This window comes from Pseudonaja textilis, unplaced genomic scaffold, assembly GCF_049901715.1.
Source record: "Pseudonaja textilis isolate UNSWEBS1 unplaced genomic scaffold, rPseTex1.2 PTEXSCF22, whole genome shotgun sequence".
NCBI lineage: Eukaryota > Metazoa > Chordata > Lepidosauria > Squamata > Elapidae > Pseudonaja > Pseudonaja textilis.
Window position 1 is genome coordinate 297,539 of NW_028262865.1, and position 18,264 is coordinate 315,802.

The following is an 18,264-nucleotide window of genomic DNA, read 5'->3' on the forward strand; positions in this document are numbered from 1 at the left end:
TGTTCCTATGATCAGCTGTGCCGGGATTCCCTCGCTTTCTTACTGCTTCACCCAGGAGGAAGGAAGGAAGGAAGGAAGGAAGGAAGGAAGGAAGGAAGGAAGGAAAGAAAGAGGAGGAGGAAGGAAAGAAGGAGAGAGAGGAGGAAGGAAGGAAAGAAAGAGAGGAGGAAGGAATGGAGGAAGGAGAGGATGAGGAAGGAAGGAAGGAAAGAGAGGATGATCAGCTGTTCCTATGATCAGCTGTGCCGGGATTCCCCTCGCTGTCTTACTGCTTCACCAGGAAGGAAGGAAGGAAGGAAGGAAGGAAGGAAGGAAGGAAGGAAGGAAGGAAGGAAGGAAGGAAGGAAGGAAGGAAGGAAGGAAGGAAGGAAATTGAAGAGGAAGGAAGGAAGGAAGGAGAGAAGGAGGAAGGAAGGAGAAGACGATCAGCTGTGCCAGGATTCCCCTCACTCTCTTACTGCTTCACCCAGGAGGAAAGAAGGAAGGAAGGAAGGAAGGAAGGAAGAAAGGAAGGAAGGAAGGAAGGAAATAAAATGAAGAGGAAGGAAGGAAGGAGAGAAGGAGGAAGGAAGGAGAGGATGATCAGCTGTTCCTATGATCAGCTGTGCCAGGATTCCCCTCACTCTCTTACTGCTTCACCCAGGAGGACTGCCTGAGGCCCAGAAGCCCCCCAAAATGGGGGGAGGGGTTTGCTCCAAAAACCAAAAAAGCCACGCCCACCCAGTCACATGGTCATGCCCCCTAGCCATGCCCCCTAGCCATGCCCCCCTAGCCACGCCAAGAGAACCAGTAGTAAAACCATTTTGAATCCCCCCACTGCTCCAAAGGCCCACAGGGAAATACCAGAAACAACGGATGCGAATTTCACAAAGGAGAGAAGCAACGTGCAATGATGGGGAACCTTCCTAACTGGGAGGACAGTGAACCAGGGGAACTGCTTGCCACCAGAAGTTGTGGGTGTTCCATCACTGAAGAGATTGGACAGCCAACATCTTTAGAAAGAGGGGAGGAAGGGATAGGAGGAGGAGGAGGAGGAGGAGAAGGAAGAGGAGGGAAGAGGAGGGGGAGGAGGAATACAAAGCAAAGGAGAAGGAAGAGGAAGAGGAAGAGGAAGAGGAAGAGGAGGGGAGGATGGGGTGGGCAGAACGGGATGGGAGAAGGAAGAGGAAGAGGGGGAGAAGGGGAGGAGGGGGAAGGGAGAAGGGAGGGGAGAAGGAAGTGGAAGAGGTAGAGGAGGGGAGGAGAGGGAGGGGAGGAGGGAGAGGGGAGAAGGAAGAGGAAGAGGTAAAGGAGGGGAGGGGGAGAAGGAAGAAAAAGGGAGAAGAGTGTGAGGAGAGAAGGAGAAGGAAGAGGAAGTGGTAGATGAGGGGAGGAGGGGAGGGAGAAGGGGAGGGGAAAAGGAAGAGGTAGAGGAGGGGAAGAGGGGAGGGGAGAAGGAAGAGGTAGAGGAGGAGGGGTAGGGGAGAAGGGGGACAGGAGACGGAAGAGGAAGAGTAGGAGGAGAGAAGGAGAAGGAAGAGGTAGCGGAAGAGGAGGGCGACGGGGACGGGAGAAGGAAGAGGTAGAGGTGGAGGAGGAGGGGAGAAGGAAAGAAAAGGGGGAAGAGGGTAAGGGGAGGAGGAGAAGGAAGAGGTAGATGAGGGGAGGAGGGGAGGGAAAAGGAAAGAAAGGGGGAAGAGGGTAAGGGGAGGAGGAGAAGGAAGAGGTAGAGGAGGGGAGGAGGGGAGGGGGAGAAAAGGGGGAAGAGGGTGAGAGGAGGAGGAGGAGGAAGAGGTAGAGGAGGGAGGAGGGGAGGTGAGAAGGAAGGAAAAGGGGGAAGAGGGTGACAGGAGGAGGAGGAGGAGGAAGAAGAGGTAGATGAGGGAGGAGGGGGAAGGGAGAAGGAAAGAAAAGGGGGAAGAGGGTAAGGGAGGAGGAGAAGGAAGAGGAAGAGGTAAAGGAAAAGGAGGAGGAGGGGGAGAAAGAAGGAGGAGGGGAAGAAGATGCGAGTATATAAATAGGTACCACTAAGAATGGGAAGGTAACGGCATTTCCTGATATCGAGAGCCCGGGTTCGAGATCTGAGTGCCACAAGATGGACTGACCTCCCATCCTGACCTCGGCTCCTGCAAACTTAACAGTTCAAAAGCATGAAAATGTGAATAGACGGGAAGGTAACGGCGCTCCCTGATGTCATGCTGGCCACATGACCCCAGAAACATCTTCGCACAGCGCTGGTTCAACGGTTTCAAAATAGAGACGAGCCCCATTCCCGAGAGAATCAGACATGACTAGTGGAGTAAAATCCGCAGGGACCCCTTTAACTTTTCTCTTCCCCCATGAGCTCCTTTGGGGGGGGCTCAAACAGAGGAATGGGTTCAGGTTGGCTTCCTTGACCGTTGGACTCTTTCCTTTCCGTCGTGTTGCTTGCTCAACCTTCTCTTTTGCCGGGCAGGTGTGGTGTCTTGTCGAGATCCCCCTCACCATGTTCAGCAACTCTGTGGATGACCAGTACATAGGCTGCAGCCCCGACAATCTGCTCAAGCCGGGAAAGCTTCCTGTGGAGAAAAAGTATCCCCAAACCTGGGAAAAGGCAAAGCGCCACTGGGACAGCCTCGGCCAATCCGTTGGCAGCTTCAATCCAATTTACGGCACCGCGATCGTGGCCTACACCGTCGGAGATGAGCTGTACCGCGATTTCAACACCGCCACCCGAGAAGCTGGGAAATCCCAAGACTCTTACGACCGCTATGCCTTCAAGGACTTTCACTTCCTCCTTACCAAAGCTCTCCAGGCCAAATCCAAGAAGTGCTGCTATCAGGTCTTCCGAGGCATACGAGACATCCATTTCACCGTCTCCAACAACGCGATTGTCCGCTTCGGACAGTTTGCGTCCTCCTCCTTGAACAAGATGGTGGCCCAAAATTTCAGCAAGGACACCTTCTTCTCCATCCTTACGTGTCACGGAGTGCGCATTGATGACTTTTCGTATAAACCATACGAAGAGGAAGTTCTCATCCCGCCCTACGAGAAGTTCATCGTGACCGGCTACAGTCAGAGTGAAAAGGGGTCCACATCACGCTGGAGTCCTCGGGCGTTTTCAGCCATTGGAACTGTGAAGTCCGGAACAGTAAGAGGCCGGGAGAAGGGAGGAAAACATGGGGTTCAAGGGTCCCCAGGGAACTTCCCGGCCATATCTGGGGTGGCTGCAGCACCAAAATCAGTTCCAGGTAGACCAAATGTCTAGGGCAGGGGTGCCAAACTCGAGGTCTGTGGGCTGGATAATAAAGGACTGGCACGCGGAGCCTCTGCTAGCAAAAACGGAGCACTGGAGGGCTTTGCTCCCTCCTGCAACTGATTTTGGCCCCCAGGGTGCTCCAGGAGGCCCAAAATGGGGCCTCCAGAGTGCTCCAGGAGACCTTCCAAGCTCAAAATGGGGCCTTCAGAGTGCTCCAGGACAGAGGTCACCTGTCATGCCCCTGTTGGAGTTTGACTCTGAGGGGGAGATGGAGGAGCTGACAGGGAGCGGGAGGTGTGGCTCCAGTGGCTGTGGAGGAAACTGGGGAAGGGCACAGTCTGGCTGGGCATTCAGAGGAAGACTCAGGGCCCTCCCCTCTTCAGCCTAGGGAATGCAGGGAGGAATGGAGAAGGGATTAATGTGGCTTACAGGAGAGGAAAGGGCCCTGATCCCCTTTCACTAGTTGCAGCTGGGAGAACAGGAAATAAGTGGGGCAGCAGTTCAAAGGTTCCTTCCCCCTCAGCACCGAGAATTGTGGGGGGGGAGAGAGGGAGAAAGAGAAAGAGGGAGAAAGAGAGGGGGAGGTAAAGAGAGAGAGAGGAAGGAAAGAGACAGAAAAAGAGGGAGAAAGAGAGAAAGAAAGAAGGGAAAGGAAAGTATAAAGATGGAGAAAGAGAGGGGGAAGGAGAGAGGGAGGGAAAGAAAGAAACAGAGAGAGGGAGAGAAAGAGAGAGGGAGGGAGGGAAAGAGAGAGAGAAAGAGGGAGAAAGGGAGAAAGAGAGAAGGAAGGGAAAGAGAAAGAGGGAGAAAGAGCGGGAGAGGGAAGAGAGAGACAGACAAGTCACAGGGAGAGAAGGAGGGAAAGAGAGATGAGAGAGAGGGGGAAGAAAGAGAAGGGAAGGGAAAGTAAAAAGAGGGAGAAAGAGATGTGGGAAGAGAGAGGGAGGGAGGGAAAGAGAGAGAGACAGGGAGAGAAAGAGAGAAAGAGGGAGAAAGGGAGAAAGAGAGAAGGGAAGGGAAAGTAAAAAGAGGGAGAAAGAGTGGGAGAGGGAAAGAGAGAGAGAGACAAGTCACAGAGAGAGAGGGAGGGAAAAAGGGAAGAAAGAGAGGGGAGGGAAAGAGAGAGAGAGAGAAAGAGAGACAAGACAGAGAGATGAGAGATCCGTGTTTTGTTTTGTGTGGGAAACGGGTCCAAATGACTTGGAGTATTTAAGGTTGCAGAAACAGGCAGCCAAGCTAAGTGCCTGAAGGACCCCATCCTGTCAGTGGGAGTCCCGGCGCTTCAGTGATTTGCCCTCTGGATTCGTATTAGCGAGTCTGCGAGATTGAAAATGTTGAGTTTGGTAGTCCCTGAGGTCCAAAAGGGTTGGGGATCTCTGCTCCGTGAGACCATCCAGCCAAAAAACGGGGCCTCCAAACGCTGCCAGTGGCCGTCCTTGACTCAGAAGCAGGGAGCGGTCTTCTACTGGTTAGAAACCCAGCGAACCCTCCAATGAAAATGGATTTGTCTGCCCGGATCTGAATGCTTGATTGAAAGAACAGGATATGGTTGAAATGGGGGAAAACCAGGATACATACGATGAGAACCAAAGACAAGATCGACAGCATTGAGTTCCTGCTGAACGTAACAGTGAATGCACACAAGCAATTTAAATCTCACCAGCGATGCTCTGTGGGGGGGATGTGGGCTTGTGCCACAGATTAAAGATGGCTTCTTCTTCCATCTCCAAATGCTAAAGGAAATGGAGCCTGACTTCCCAGCGTGCGCTTGTTTTGAGAGTGGAGGCTGATGGGTAATGGAGTGGGGTCAGCTTCCAAGAATATACTGGGTATTTATCAATCCAGCCACTAGATGGGGCTGGAGTGCAACAACAGTATATAAAAATTATATGCTGGGCCACGATAAAGCACGTAGCACTTATAACCGTGTAGTTCTCACAGTCCTTATCCCAGTTTTCCCCAGTTTCACCATATCCTGTTCTTTCAATAAAGCATTCAGATCTACGCACACGGTTTGTTTTATTGGAGAGTTCGGTGGCATGTGCAGAGCCGTTTGTGTGGACACGCAAGGCCCAGTCAAACTTCCCTGCCTTGTGCATGCACATGTCTCCCAGCTGATTTTGAGGCTGTTTTCACCCTTCCGGAGGCTCGAAGGAAACTTCTGGAACAGGCTTTCTAGAGATACCAGAAGTGCTGAAGCAGGCCCGTTTTTCGGCCTCCTGAGGCTTCAGAGGCTTCCCTCTGTAGCAGAAAATCTTGCTTCCAAATCAGGACACAAGATCACGAAAGGTTGGAGAATGCAAGTTTTATTTGTGCACAAGGTTCAGAGCATTAGCACGGCAAATTCTGAACCCCCAGCTCTTCCTGAGGCATGACTTTTATGCCCATCATGACCTCAGACCAGGCCGGGGCGTTACTTTTATTTTTACCAAAAAAGGAGAATAACATATATATGCGTACAGAGGAAATATAAAGGAAGTGAAAAGTGCATCTTGTTTACTCAGTTATCTTGCACCATCAGTTATTTTTACATGCCCACCCTCGTTTCTGGAAATATAGCTAGTTTCTTAGTTCAGCAACTTTGTGGTTTTGCACAATATTTTTATAAGGGGCAAAGCTAGAATCAGGGGACTTCTGCTAAATGTATATGTCCTTTATTTGTAACTTTCCAGAGTGCTTCATTCTTCCCTTTGAAACTACACCTAAATCTATTGATTCCTGTGGAGTTTCACAAATGGGGACAAGCTCTTCATAAGCATTCAATTTCTCATATTCCCATAATGCCATAGCCTTAGCAGTAGCCTTCTTCTCTACTAACATAGAAAGATTATTGGAAATAGTTTAGACAAAGATTGGCAGAATACATGGTAGAATTACACATCCGGCAGCAATCATACCAACTAGTGCAACAATGGCCTGAAGACCAGGCAATTTAGGAAACCAAGTCCCCAAAAATGTCACCAGGGTCAAGGCCGTTCCACTTCTGGACAGGCATGTGTGCAAGTTTCTCTGTGCGTCTAGCTCGTTGTTCGATGATCTCACCAACATCATCAAATTCTAGACAACAATTAGTGAAATTGAACTTACCACACACACCTCCCTCCGCAGCCAAGATGTAATCTAGGGCAAGATGATTTTGATAGATTGCATCCCTAAATTTCTTTTGTTGGACTGCTAGGGTACATAGAGACTGAGCCGTTTCATTGGCGATTAATTCTACAACAGCTTGGAGTCTGATGATATGATGTAGCATGTATATTGGGGTGCGGTAACCCCAAGTGCCATCAGCTGCCCAAGTAGCCATCCCTTAATAATGAATGATGCGTTCCGGGGGCCACTCATCATCCTTCCAATCCCCTATTTTATAATCTGCTTTTAGCTGTCTACTTTTCCAATGATCAGCCTTCATTACTTGAGGTATATTTAAGGGTAACGTGAAGAAAGAGGGATTAATAACTCCTAAGGTACAAGCTCCTCTCCACTTTGAAGGGAGGGTACTATAAGCCACATTACCACATATCCAATGTACCCCAGGAGGGGCTTCAGTGATGTTCTGCAGGGAATAGTCAGCCCAGAATTGGTTCGTATTATTGGGCCAATATTCCCAAGACTTGGTAGAACAGTTCCATTCATGAATTTCCAGGCATTCTGTTTCCCCTACAGAAGGCCCTGTTCCTTGTGTGTTAGCTAAGCACCAATGAGCTACAACGGGATTAGTCAACTCCCACCTAGAAAGTGGCTGATGTCTAGGCATTGCCGTTGAATTGTAAGTGACTGAATAGTTCCATTCCTGTGCTGCCCAGGGCCATTGATCCCCTCTTTTAGTACCCCCACAAATGTAACAGTTACTAACATTAAGTGTTTGGACTATGGTAGAGGCTAACTCTAGGAAAAGGTTTCTTGCCTCCCGTGAAGGTTGGAACTCGATATCTACTTCCTGCCAAAATTCAGAGTAATATCTGTAAGTAGTTTTAATAGGGTGTGTCTTAGTTTCAGTAGACAGGTGGATGATACCCCCAGGATCAACACCTTTTGCATATAATCTAATTCCCATTGTTGGGCCATAAGTTCGAATCCAACTCTGGGGATTTGGTATAGTAACGTTGACCCAATTACATTCCTAGGGTGCTGTACACTGCTTTGTTTAAGGTACCCTTAAAAGCTGGAGATCTTTCCCTTTTCCCTTATCTGCGTTAAAGGTAGCCCACTTCTCACAAGTCCAATATGAGCAGAAAGGATTATCGTTGGGGTTTCGGCAATAGGCAGTCTCAAAGGGTTTTCCGGGATGGGAATACGGGCAGATATAAATGTCACTTTGTGCATATGTCCTATGCCAGGACAGGGAAATACCACAGGAAGCGGAAGCGGAGTGCTGGGCCAATTTACATATATCGAATGAGACATTCCCTGGACTTGAGGGTGACAATATTTTCGTCTGAAAAATGACCGTGCCATCTGATCTTCCTTGACTTCTGGCCACTAATCATGTTTGGGCTGGGTTTCCCTTAGGATCATAACGTTCATTCTTTCGGGGGCAAATAGAATACCAGATTCCTTTATAGCAACAAGGGGTTGCCTTTTCTTGACAGCTATATTGGGTATGATACACCAAAGCTGTGCTGATTGTCCTCCCTTTTAACACAGATTTAAGACACACTGTACAATTGCTTGGGCATGGAGGATCCTTTAGCAACTGGAGCCTTTGATCTCCCAGGTCTCGTTTTTATGTTTGTGGTGTGGTCTTTTGGCGGAGTAGGACTTCGTGTTTTGGGTGGTTTGGGGGGGCTAATAGGCAGGGCCGATCCTCTCCCCACTCATCTGGATCGTTTACATAACATAATACACCCTCCGTTCCATTGCACCTTTTAATCTGTGTGGGCACCTTGGTTATATTCTTACACGATGTGTGTCATGTTGGTGCCCTGGTGTTATTTCGGCATGTTGTTTTGCCTGAGGTTGGTTTCCCCCATGTCATCCGTTGACATGGTGTTAAGTTCAATTGTTTGCATGAGGACGGTTTTCCAATCTTAGCTTTTAGGGTTCCTTTACTGTCCTCACATATGCCACACTCAGTATGTTCTGCATTACGAGGAATGCGAACATGCCTAATTGGTACCCAGCGGGTACGTAGAAGGTGGCACCTTATGGTATTGTTATACATGCACTGCCAATATCTAGTCCCCTTGTGTTCACACTGAGGGAGATTGGCGGTGGAACAATTAGGGAACCTGGTTACACTATAAGTAAAATGTCTCCCTGTAGGTTGTACCATAAAACACATATCACATGGCCTAATCTCTGTCCCGTCTTCTAGTGGTGGGGGTTCCTCATCATCAGAAGGGTCTGGGGAGTACCATTCCTCAACTGAATCCTTGTCAAGTGGTATTTCCTTATTTGTGTTACCATCCCTACCTACAGGGAGTTAAGAGCAACACTAACTACTAACAGGATGGTTACAATCCAAATAGAGGGCATAAGGCCTCTGTGAATGCATGCAGTCTCCCACAACCTTTGATTAGCTTCCATATTGCAATGAAATGTCTTCCAGTACCACCAATTCCCCCCTTTCAAGAGAGATTTTCCTGACTTGTGATCTAAGTTTCCAGGGGAGACCCATGTGTTGGGTGTTAGCTTCTGGAGTAACACCTACAGGGGTCTCTGCTATTCCGCGACCCATGCGATGGGTGTCAGCTTCCGGTGTGACACCTGCAGGGGTCGTTTCCTCTTTGGATTTGTCTCCCGTTGGTAGAGGGACAGCTTCCAGGGTGGGAGATATCCCTCGAAGTCTTCCGGAGAGTTAGTTTTAACGGGTGAATCGGATGGGATTTTACTTTCCAATGGTAGGTGTGGCCAATTTAACTCGAGACCAGTGAATCCAAGGTTTTATCTCAGCCCCCTTAACGGCAAGGGGAGAATGCCTAATGACAGTGTAGGGCCTTTTCCACTTTGGGTTTAATGTTTCCCGTTTTCAATCCTTAAACTTTTGAGTGGCCCCCAAACTAAGCCATGGGGAAGGGTGGTTTAGTAAGTCAAGCCAGACCTCAATGTAAGGGGCCTGGTCTGGGTGTCCCAGTGAGGGGTGAAAGACTAACTGATGAACCTTTACTGCTATAGGGATGTCTAGTGTACCCATGGGAGGCCAACCAAACCCAAATGTTGGCCACTCTCCCTCGCAAAACACCTGTAGTTTATGCCTATTCCACTTAAGACCATAGTCTTGAGATTGATATACTTCCTTAAAATGCTTTAACATAGCTCCTAATGGGGGTCAAGGGCTTACTCTCTCCTCCACCCATGGTCACCAGACAAGACAAGTAGGAGAGTGGTTTTGGAGAAGAGGGTATGGGGTCCCTCTTCTACCAGGAACACCAGGGATTACCACACACTCAGGTCTGACCCCAGGAGCCGGATGAGCACGGTCTCCAATGGGAACTGCGGATGGCACTCACTTTCTACTGGCCCATGGTGCTGGACGCTCACAGTCACCAATGGCAACCGCAGTAGTCGCTCACTTCAACCATTCCTGAGAGGTCCGCCCACCTTACCTTAAGAGAGGGTGATCAGTCCTCTCCTCCGTCCCTGATTACAGGGAGGGATTATTTCCCAAATCCAATACTGCAGGTGTCTTCCTTCTCCACTAGCCAGCTGGAAGATGTCCTGGTCTCCTCACCTTTCACCAGTGGTTCTTGGGGGTGTCGACCGCCATCGCCAGAACAGGACAGTCTTGGGAAGCCCCTCAGATTCAAAGGACCGATGGCGCCTGGGATGTTCCCTTCAACTCACCCAGTCGCCGGCACCTGGGGTGGACCCACCAGCAGGCCTCAGGGCCCCTTGAGTCCTGCCGCAGTTGCCATTAAATGTAGCAGAAATTCTTGCTTCCAAATCAGGACACAAGACCACGAAAGGTTGGAGAATACAGGTTTTATTTGTGCACAAGGTTCAGAGCATTAGCATGGCAAATTCTGAACCCCCAGCTCTTCCTGAGCATGATTTTTATACCCATCATGACCTCAGACCAGGCCGGGCATTACTTTTATTAATTTTTACCAAAAAAGGAGAATAACATATATATGCGTACAGAGGAAATATAAAGGAAGTGAAAAGTACATCTTGTTTACTCAGTTATCTTACACCATCAGTTATTTTTACATGCCCACCCTCGTTTCTGGGAATATCGCTAATTCCTTAGTTCAGCAACTTTGTGAAAAATATTTTTATAAGGGGCAAAGCTAAGAATCAGGGGACTTCTGCTAAATGTATATGTCCTTTGTTTGTAACTTTCCAGACCGCTTCACCTCGAGCCTCCGTGAGGACAAAAACTACCTCAAATCGGCCAGAAATCAGCTGAGAGGCAAGAACATGTGCAATGCAGGTAAGGGGGTGGGGTGGGGCACATTGCATTGTGGGTGCTGGCATGTGCGCACAATCACGCACATCTTCCTGCACACCACAACCAAAAGGTTCACCATCGTTGGCTTAGAAGCAGAATCCTGAATGAGAGGAAGCAAACTTGCTATCATCTTCTCCACTGTCCTCACCACTCTCCGTAGGGACTTTCTATCTGAGGCACTGCAGCCACCAAACCAAACAGGGACGCAGTTTGTTAAAATGCTCTCAAATTGTGGCTCTGTAAAAAAAAAAAATGGCCAGGACAAAAGGAGAAAGATGGTTAAACCCTGAGTTTAACCTTTCAACTGCTGTGATTCACTTAACAAATGTGACCAAAGAAGTTGTAGAATGGGGCAAAACTCACTGAGCCCATTTCTCCCGGAGCAACTGAAATTCTGGACTCAACTGCAGTCATAAGTTGAGGACTTCCTATATTCGCATTCAGGTCACAAACAAAGCATCGAATAACCTAAATTATCTACTTTAGAAAAGATTTGTTTTTTCTTCGAAACTATAAACTGAAATTCTGGGTTTGGCTCCGGGTAACTAATGATAGCCGTCCATTTACCCAGAGCCAAGCTGCACTAAAGGCCTCCAATAAAGGAACACAATGTTGCCAGCCAATCAAGAGACAAAAAGAGCCAAAAAACAGACAGGAGATATTAGAAACACCAATCAAGCAGAACACAGCAAACTCCAAGACCAATAAACACAGACCAAGACTCCCAACCAATCAGGGTGAAGAAAAAACCATTCTGGCACAGCAATAGGCTGCCCCAAATTTAAATCTGAAACCACTATAAAAGCCTGACTCACAGATGAACACTATACAGAAGCCTGATGATGGCAGATGAGATTCTGCTGAAACATCGCTACAACTTTAAAAGCACAACTACAATGATGTGGGAAAATAGCTGAGCAAAGCTGAATGCCATACATGTAAGTACCCGTGAAAACTTAAGAATATATATATATATAATTTGTTTTCTGAGGTTCTAGTGGGTATTTGTATGTGGATCTTTGGTTATTCGGGTTTTCTCCCACGTAAGATTGGCAGTATCTAGGCAACGTTTCGATAAAGTCTCATTCATCATCTTCAGGCTTGTGTCTTCGACTCTGTGCTTCTCAGAGTGAGAAACGTTGCTACAACTTTAAAAACACAACTACAATGACGTGGGAAAATACCCGAACAAAGCTGAATGCCATACATGTAAGTACCCACGAAAACTTAAGAAAATATATATATATATATGTGGATCTTTGGTTGTTCGGGTTTTCTCCCGCGTAAGATTCAAGTATCTAGGCAACGTTTCGATGATACTTGAATCTTACGCGGAGAAAACCCGAACAACCAAAGATCCACATATAAATACCATGAGAACCTCAGAAAACACACACACACACACACACACACACACATATATATATATATATATATATATGTTTTCTGAGGTTCTCGGGGTATTTGTATGTGGATCTTTGGTTGTTCTAACCTGAGCACAACCAAGCCCCCACCTGAACAGAACACGCCTCCAACCAATCAGAACACGGCTAACCCCCAACCAATGAGAACACAGCCAAACCCCTACCAATGAGAACACACCCCCACCCAATCAGAACACAGCCAAGCCCCCGCCGAATCAAGTCCCACCCCACTGGCAGTTAAAAGGAGGAAGCAGCTGCAATCTCACATTACTCTGAGAAGCACAGAGCCGGAGACAGAAGCCTGAAGATGATGAATGAGACTTCATCGAAACGTTGCCTAGATACTTGAATCTTACGCGGGAGAAAACCCGAACAACCAAAGATCTATATATATATATATATATATATATATATATATATATATATATATATATATATATATATATATATATATAATAGATTTTCACGGGTACAGGTATGCAGGTCTTGGTGTATTCCAAACACAAAGCCAAAAGCACCAGCCTGAAGGTGGTGAGTGGGACCTCATCAAAACATCAATCTCCCTCACCAGACTCAAATCCAAACCCACCCCATAGATGAAAGGCAACCACTGTCCAGAAACCAGACCACAGCTGCATCACCAGCTGCCACACACACCAACCCCCAAACCAAGCAAACGGACACACGCCATGAACACATATCCAGGCCTCAAACTTGGAGCCAAACCAAAACCTGGAACATCATATCACAGCTACACACTCAGGATATCACATCACGGAACTCAGGAGGTTACACCACAAAACTTCAGGATGTCACAACACAGCCAACGACCCAGGAAATTACAGCACAAGACCCAGGATGTCAAAACAATAGAACTCAGAAGGTCATCACACAGCCCTTTACCCAGGTCATTACAACACAGGAGGCTGATAGACACACAGCCAATACCTCAGCCACACATGTTCTTAGGAAAAAGCCAGCCAATCTGCAAACATCAACTCCATCAACCAATCAAGAAATGACAACACAGCCAACCTCCCCACCAGTATATATAGGGAGACGGCGGCTCCGATCATGCTTTGCTTGCACTGGCACGAAGCCGAAAGCACCAGCCTGAGGATGGCGAGTGGGACCTCGCCGAAACATCACCAAGATACACTTAATCTTACACGGGAAAAGACCTGAACACACCTAGACCTATATGTATATGTATATATGTGTGTGTATATGTATATATGTGTGTGTATATGTATATATGTGTGTGTGTATGTATATATGTGTGTGTGTATATATATATATGTTTTCTGAGGTTCTCGCGGGTATTTGTATGTGGATCTTTGGTTGTTCGGGTTTTTTCCCGCGTAAGATTCGAAGTATCTAGGCAACGTTTCGATGAAGTCTCATTTATCATCTTCAGGCTTCTGTCTTCAGCTCTGTGCTTCTCTGAGTGATGTGAGATTGCAGCTGCTTCTTCCTTTTAACTGCTAGTGGGGGTGGGACTTGATTGGGTGGGGCTTGGCTGTGTTCTGATTGGGTGGGGTGTGTTCTCATTGGTAGGGGGTTTGGCTGTGTTCTGATTGGTTGGGGGTTGGCCGTGTTCTGATTGGCTGGAGGCGTGTTCTGTTCAGGTGGGGGCTTGGTTGTGCTCAGGTTAGTCTTAGTTGCTGGGGATTTGAGTTGGTGAGCTGTGATCTTGCTGTTTGGCTTCGAGTTCGTGGTCATGCTGCATCTTCATAGTGGGTGTCGGTTTGCTTCATGTATGGCTTGGAGGTGTTTGAAGTGGGTAGTGATGCAGCTGCAGTGCGGCTTCTGGTCTGTGGTCGTGTCTCATCTTCTGAGTGGGTGTGAGTCTGTTTTCTACATGGAAGTGTGGTGGTGGCATCTTGTGTGGCTCTCATGGGTGTGGGTCTGGTGTCATTCTTCATGTTAGATACTCGTCTGTTCATGAGGGCGGGTTTCCAAATGGCTGGAAGGCGGGAGGTGTCATCTCGTTTGTTCATGCTGTGTGGGCGTTTTTCTATTTCTATGGCTTCTCTGATTATTATGCTGTTGAAGTGTTCGGTTTTGGCGATGGTTCTGGTATTTTTAAAGTCAATCTCATGTCCTGTGGTTTTGAGGTGTTGGACCAAGGAAGAGGTCGTTTCTTCTTTTTTGATTGAGTTCTTATGTTCTTCAATGCGTGCACTTATTCTTCTGTTAGTTTGTCCAATGTATGTGGTGGGGCAGGCAGTGCAGGGGATTTCGTATACTCCTTGGTTTTCTAATTCGATTTTGTCTTTGGGGTTTCTTAGGATGGTGGATATTTTTCTGTTTGTGCAAAATGCTGTTTTAATGTTGTGTTTTTGGAGGATCTTGCTGATTTTGTCCGTAGTGCCTTTTATATATGGGAGGAGGGCTTTGCCGTTTTCTTGTTCTCTGTCTTGGATTTTGGTTGGGGTTTCTTTTTGGATTAGGTGGGTAATCTTCTTTCTTTGGAATCCATTGGCTGTTAGTACGTTGGTGAGAGTGTGTAGTTCGGTTTTTTGGTGTTGTTCATCAGCTAAGCATTTTGTTCTGGAGATGAGTGTCTCGGCTACAGAATTGATCTGTGCTGGGTGGTGGTGTGAGAGTGCATGTAGATAGCGGTTTGTATGTGTTTTCTTCCGGTAGATGGTGTGTCCTAGGGAGCCATTGGATCTTTTGTATACTAAGACATCTAGGAAGGGAAGTTGATTGTTGGCTTCTGTTTCCATGGTGAATTGTATTTTGGGGTGTAGGCTGTTGAGGTGTGTGAGGAAGTTGTTCAGTTTTTCTTTCCCGTGTGGCCAGATTATGAAGGTGTCATCTACATATCTGAGCCAGAGTTTGGGTTTGTGGTCATATTTTTCTAGAGCTTGTGTTTCATAGTGTTCCATGTAGAGGTTTGCAATGACAGGTGGGAGGGGTGATCCCATGGGTGCTCCTTCTATTTGTTTGTATTTTTGTCCATTGTAGGTGAAGTATGTATTGGATAGGCAGTGGTTGGTTAGATCTAGGATGTGCTTGGGGGTTGTATTTGTTTTGGATGGCTGTCAAGGCTTCTTTTATTGGCACTTGGGTGAAGAGGGATATGACATCGAAGCTTACTAGTAGGTCGCTGGGTTGTAAGTTTTGTTTCTTTATGATCTCGATGAACTGGAATGAGTTTCTTACGTGTGAGTTGATGGATTCTGCATAGGGTTGTAGTTGTTTGGCGAGAAATTTGGTCAGGTTTTGTAGAGGTGAGCCTATGGAGCTGACTATTGGTCTGAGTGGGGTTCCTTCTTTGTGTATCTTGGGGAGACCATAAAGCTTAGGGCATCTGGATGATTTCTCTCTGGGTATGATTTTTTGCTGGATTTCTTCACTGATGGGAGAGGCTTTTATTTTGGATTTGGTAGTTTTTTCTAGGTAGGTGGTGGGGTCTGTCTTTAGGGGTTTGTATGTGGGGTCTTGGAGTAGGTTGGTGAACTTGGTTTGGTAGTCAGATGTGTTCATAACCACTGTCACGTTGCCCTTGTCTGCTGGTAGGATTATTATGCTGGTGTCTTCTTTCAGGTTAAGTAGTGCAGTTTGTTCTTCTTTGGATAAGTTGCTTTTGGGTGGTTTGCTAGTGCAGAGGATGTTGGTGATTTCGAGTCTGATTTTGTTAGCATCATCAGGGTTGGTTTTGATCAGGCTGGTTTCAACTCCGCATATGATGGTTTCTGTGGGGATGTGTTTGGGAGCGACAGCAAAGTTGAATCCTTTTGAAAGGACCTTGGTTTCAGCTTCGGTGAGGATCTTGTCTGAGATGTTGTGCACTGTTTGTTTCATGTGTGGCTGTGGGGGGGGAAGAGTTGGTTTCTGGCGTTGTTGTAGTTTTCTGAGTTTGTTGGTGTGTGTGTCTGTCTTGAGGGTGGTCTGTGTTTTGGCTCTCCCACTATGAAGATGCAGCACGACCACGAACTCGAAGCCAAACAGCAAGATCACAGCTCACCAACTCAAATCCCACAGCAACTAAGACTAACCTGAGCACAACCAAGCCCCCACCTGAACAGAACACGCCTCCAGCCAATCAGAACACGGCCAACCCCAACCAATCAGAACACAGCCAAACCCCTACCAATGAGAACACACCCCACCCAATCAGAACACAGCCAAGCCCCCACCCAATCAAGTCCCACCCCCACTAGCAGTTAAAAGGAAGAAGCAGCTGCAATCTCACATCACTCAGAGAAGCACAGAGCTGGAGACAGAAGCCTGAAGATGATGAATGAGACTTCATCGAAACGTTGCCTAGATACTTCAAATCTTACGCGGGAGAAAACCCGAACAACCAAAGATCTACATATACATATACATATACACGCAAACACACACACACACTCCATTGGTCTTTTTAGTTGCCAGCAGAAAGGCAGTGCATTCCTTAAATGCCTCAGGCAGGACAAGTAGATTTAAGCATAGCTTTTACCCAAGTGCTGTGATCAGGTTAAATGCAGAATTATGAATCTGGTGGTCTTAACATACATATATATATTTATAAATCCTGGTTGTACAGTTTTTAACTGTTATTTGTTTTAATTTGTTTTATATTGTTATTTGTATATGTCTTTTGGTGTTGTTCAGTTGTATGTTGTGAAAGAGCACCTTATTTCGTTGTTCTCAGGTTTCTGAGTACAATGACAATAAATTTATCTTATCTTAACTGGTAGGCAGCCAAAGCTGTTGGCGCAGAAGATTATTATTGCTGAGCATGATGGATGACTCTTAGCTATGGATGTGTCCCATTGGAGAATATACATCCAGGGGGTGAGAGGAAGACTGGGGTAAAGTGGGAAATGAAGGATATATTTTAGTGTCGGCTGCACCCAGCTAATGCCAACATGGCCACTCTGAATAAATCCATTGTATTTTTTTTTTAAACGTGAGAGATGTGGTGAGGGACTTGTGATCGGAATGAGGGTGGGTTTGTTGGACCCCCCGACACGATAGATCCATCAATCAATCGATCGAATAGAAATGAATCGATCTTTCACTCGCTGCCACGTTAACCTGTCTGCCTCCCTCCCACCCCCGTTCTTGTCTCCGCAGCTGTGAGGGTCTTCACTGCTATGGGGATGCCCTTCCTTCTGTACAGTCTCCTTCTGACCTGGACCGCCCTGGGGTCTCTAGGATCCTTCTGATAATCGGGCAATCGAGAGAGAGAGAGAGCCTCCCTAGGAAGGAGGCCGGGTGTGACGTGCAAACTACCATTGCGAGAAAGTGGTTTGTTTGCTCCACCAACAGGACAAAGCGAGAATTTCAGGCAATACACACACACACACACACAGGCATTTATTCGGGGAAGGATGCAGAGACCAAACAGGGTTCTATTCGATAGCGGATGATTGTATCAGAAATCAACACATCAAGCAATAAAGGTCTTTTAAAAAAAAATTATTAGTTTTTAAAGACAAACAAAAGCCAACAAAACATAAAAACATCCAACTTTCTTCCCTAAGTGTACAAACAGTGTGTCGGTTGGTTTATAAATTTTTTGTGCATTTATTTCATAGTCTCAATTACAGTTAAATTGCATAATAACTCATATTATCAATCAAAAATTGAATACCCTAGTATCATTATTAATCAATCATTTGACTATAATTTTGTTCATTCATGCTTTGCGAGATAACTATAATTTACTTATTTTATTTTATAACAATTCATATATAATCCTCCCAAATCTCTCCTAAAAATATTTTATAGATATGATATATAAAAAAAGCAAAGAAATACATCTTTAATATATTCATTATTTTCTAAAATTCTACATATTCGATTATTATACTTTGTTATCTAACCACTGATAGAAAAGGTCCCAAATTTTATAAAATTGTTTATCCTCTTGTTCTCTAATTTCAAATGTCAATCTACTCATTTCAGCACATTCCAATATTTTCTTAATGGTTTCCTCTTGCGATGGTATACATTTACAATCAAATATTTCAAGTCTTTACTGTATGTATCAGGTAAATTTCCCAATAAAAATATTTCTGGTTTCAAATCTATATGTTTTTTTGTCATGTTTTCCAACCACATGTGGATTTTAGTCCAGTATTTTCTTGAATCCGTACAAGTCCACCACATATGGTAATATGAGCCAGGTGTCTGATGACATTTCCAACATTTTTCAGATTTATTCTTGAACATTATTGCTATTCTTGTCGGGGGGGAAATACCACCTGTAAAACATCTTATACAAATTTTCT

General features: G+C 46.2%; 1 protein-coding gene across 1 annotated transcript in view; it reads left to right on the forward strand.

Annotated features, from left to right (window-relative positions):
* LOC113453810 (NAD(P)(+)--arginine ADP-ribosyltransferase 2-like) overlaps positions 1 to 18,063 on the forward strand; it is a 23,755-nt gene extending 5,692 nt beyond the window's left edge. Inside the window, 4 exon segments of the mRNA XM_087918928.1 lie at positions 2,435 to 3,038; positions 3,041 to 3,109; positions 10,503 to 10,589; positions 17,105 to 18,063. Of these exon segments, the coding sequence (XP_087775054.1) occupies positions 2,435 to 3,038; positions 3,041 to 3,109; positions 10,503 to 10,589; positions 17,105 to 17,196 (852 nt within the window). The 3' untranslated portion in view covers positions 17,197 to 18,063.
* The last annotated feature ends 201 nt before the right edge of the window (positions 18,064 to 18,264 follow it).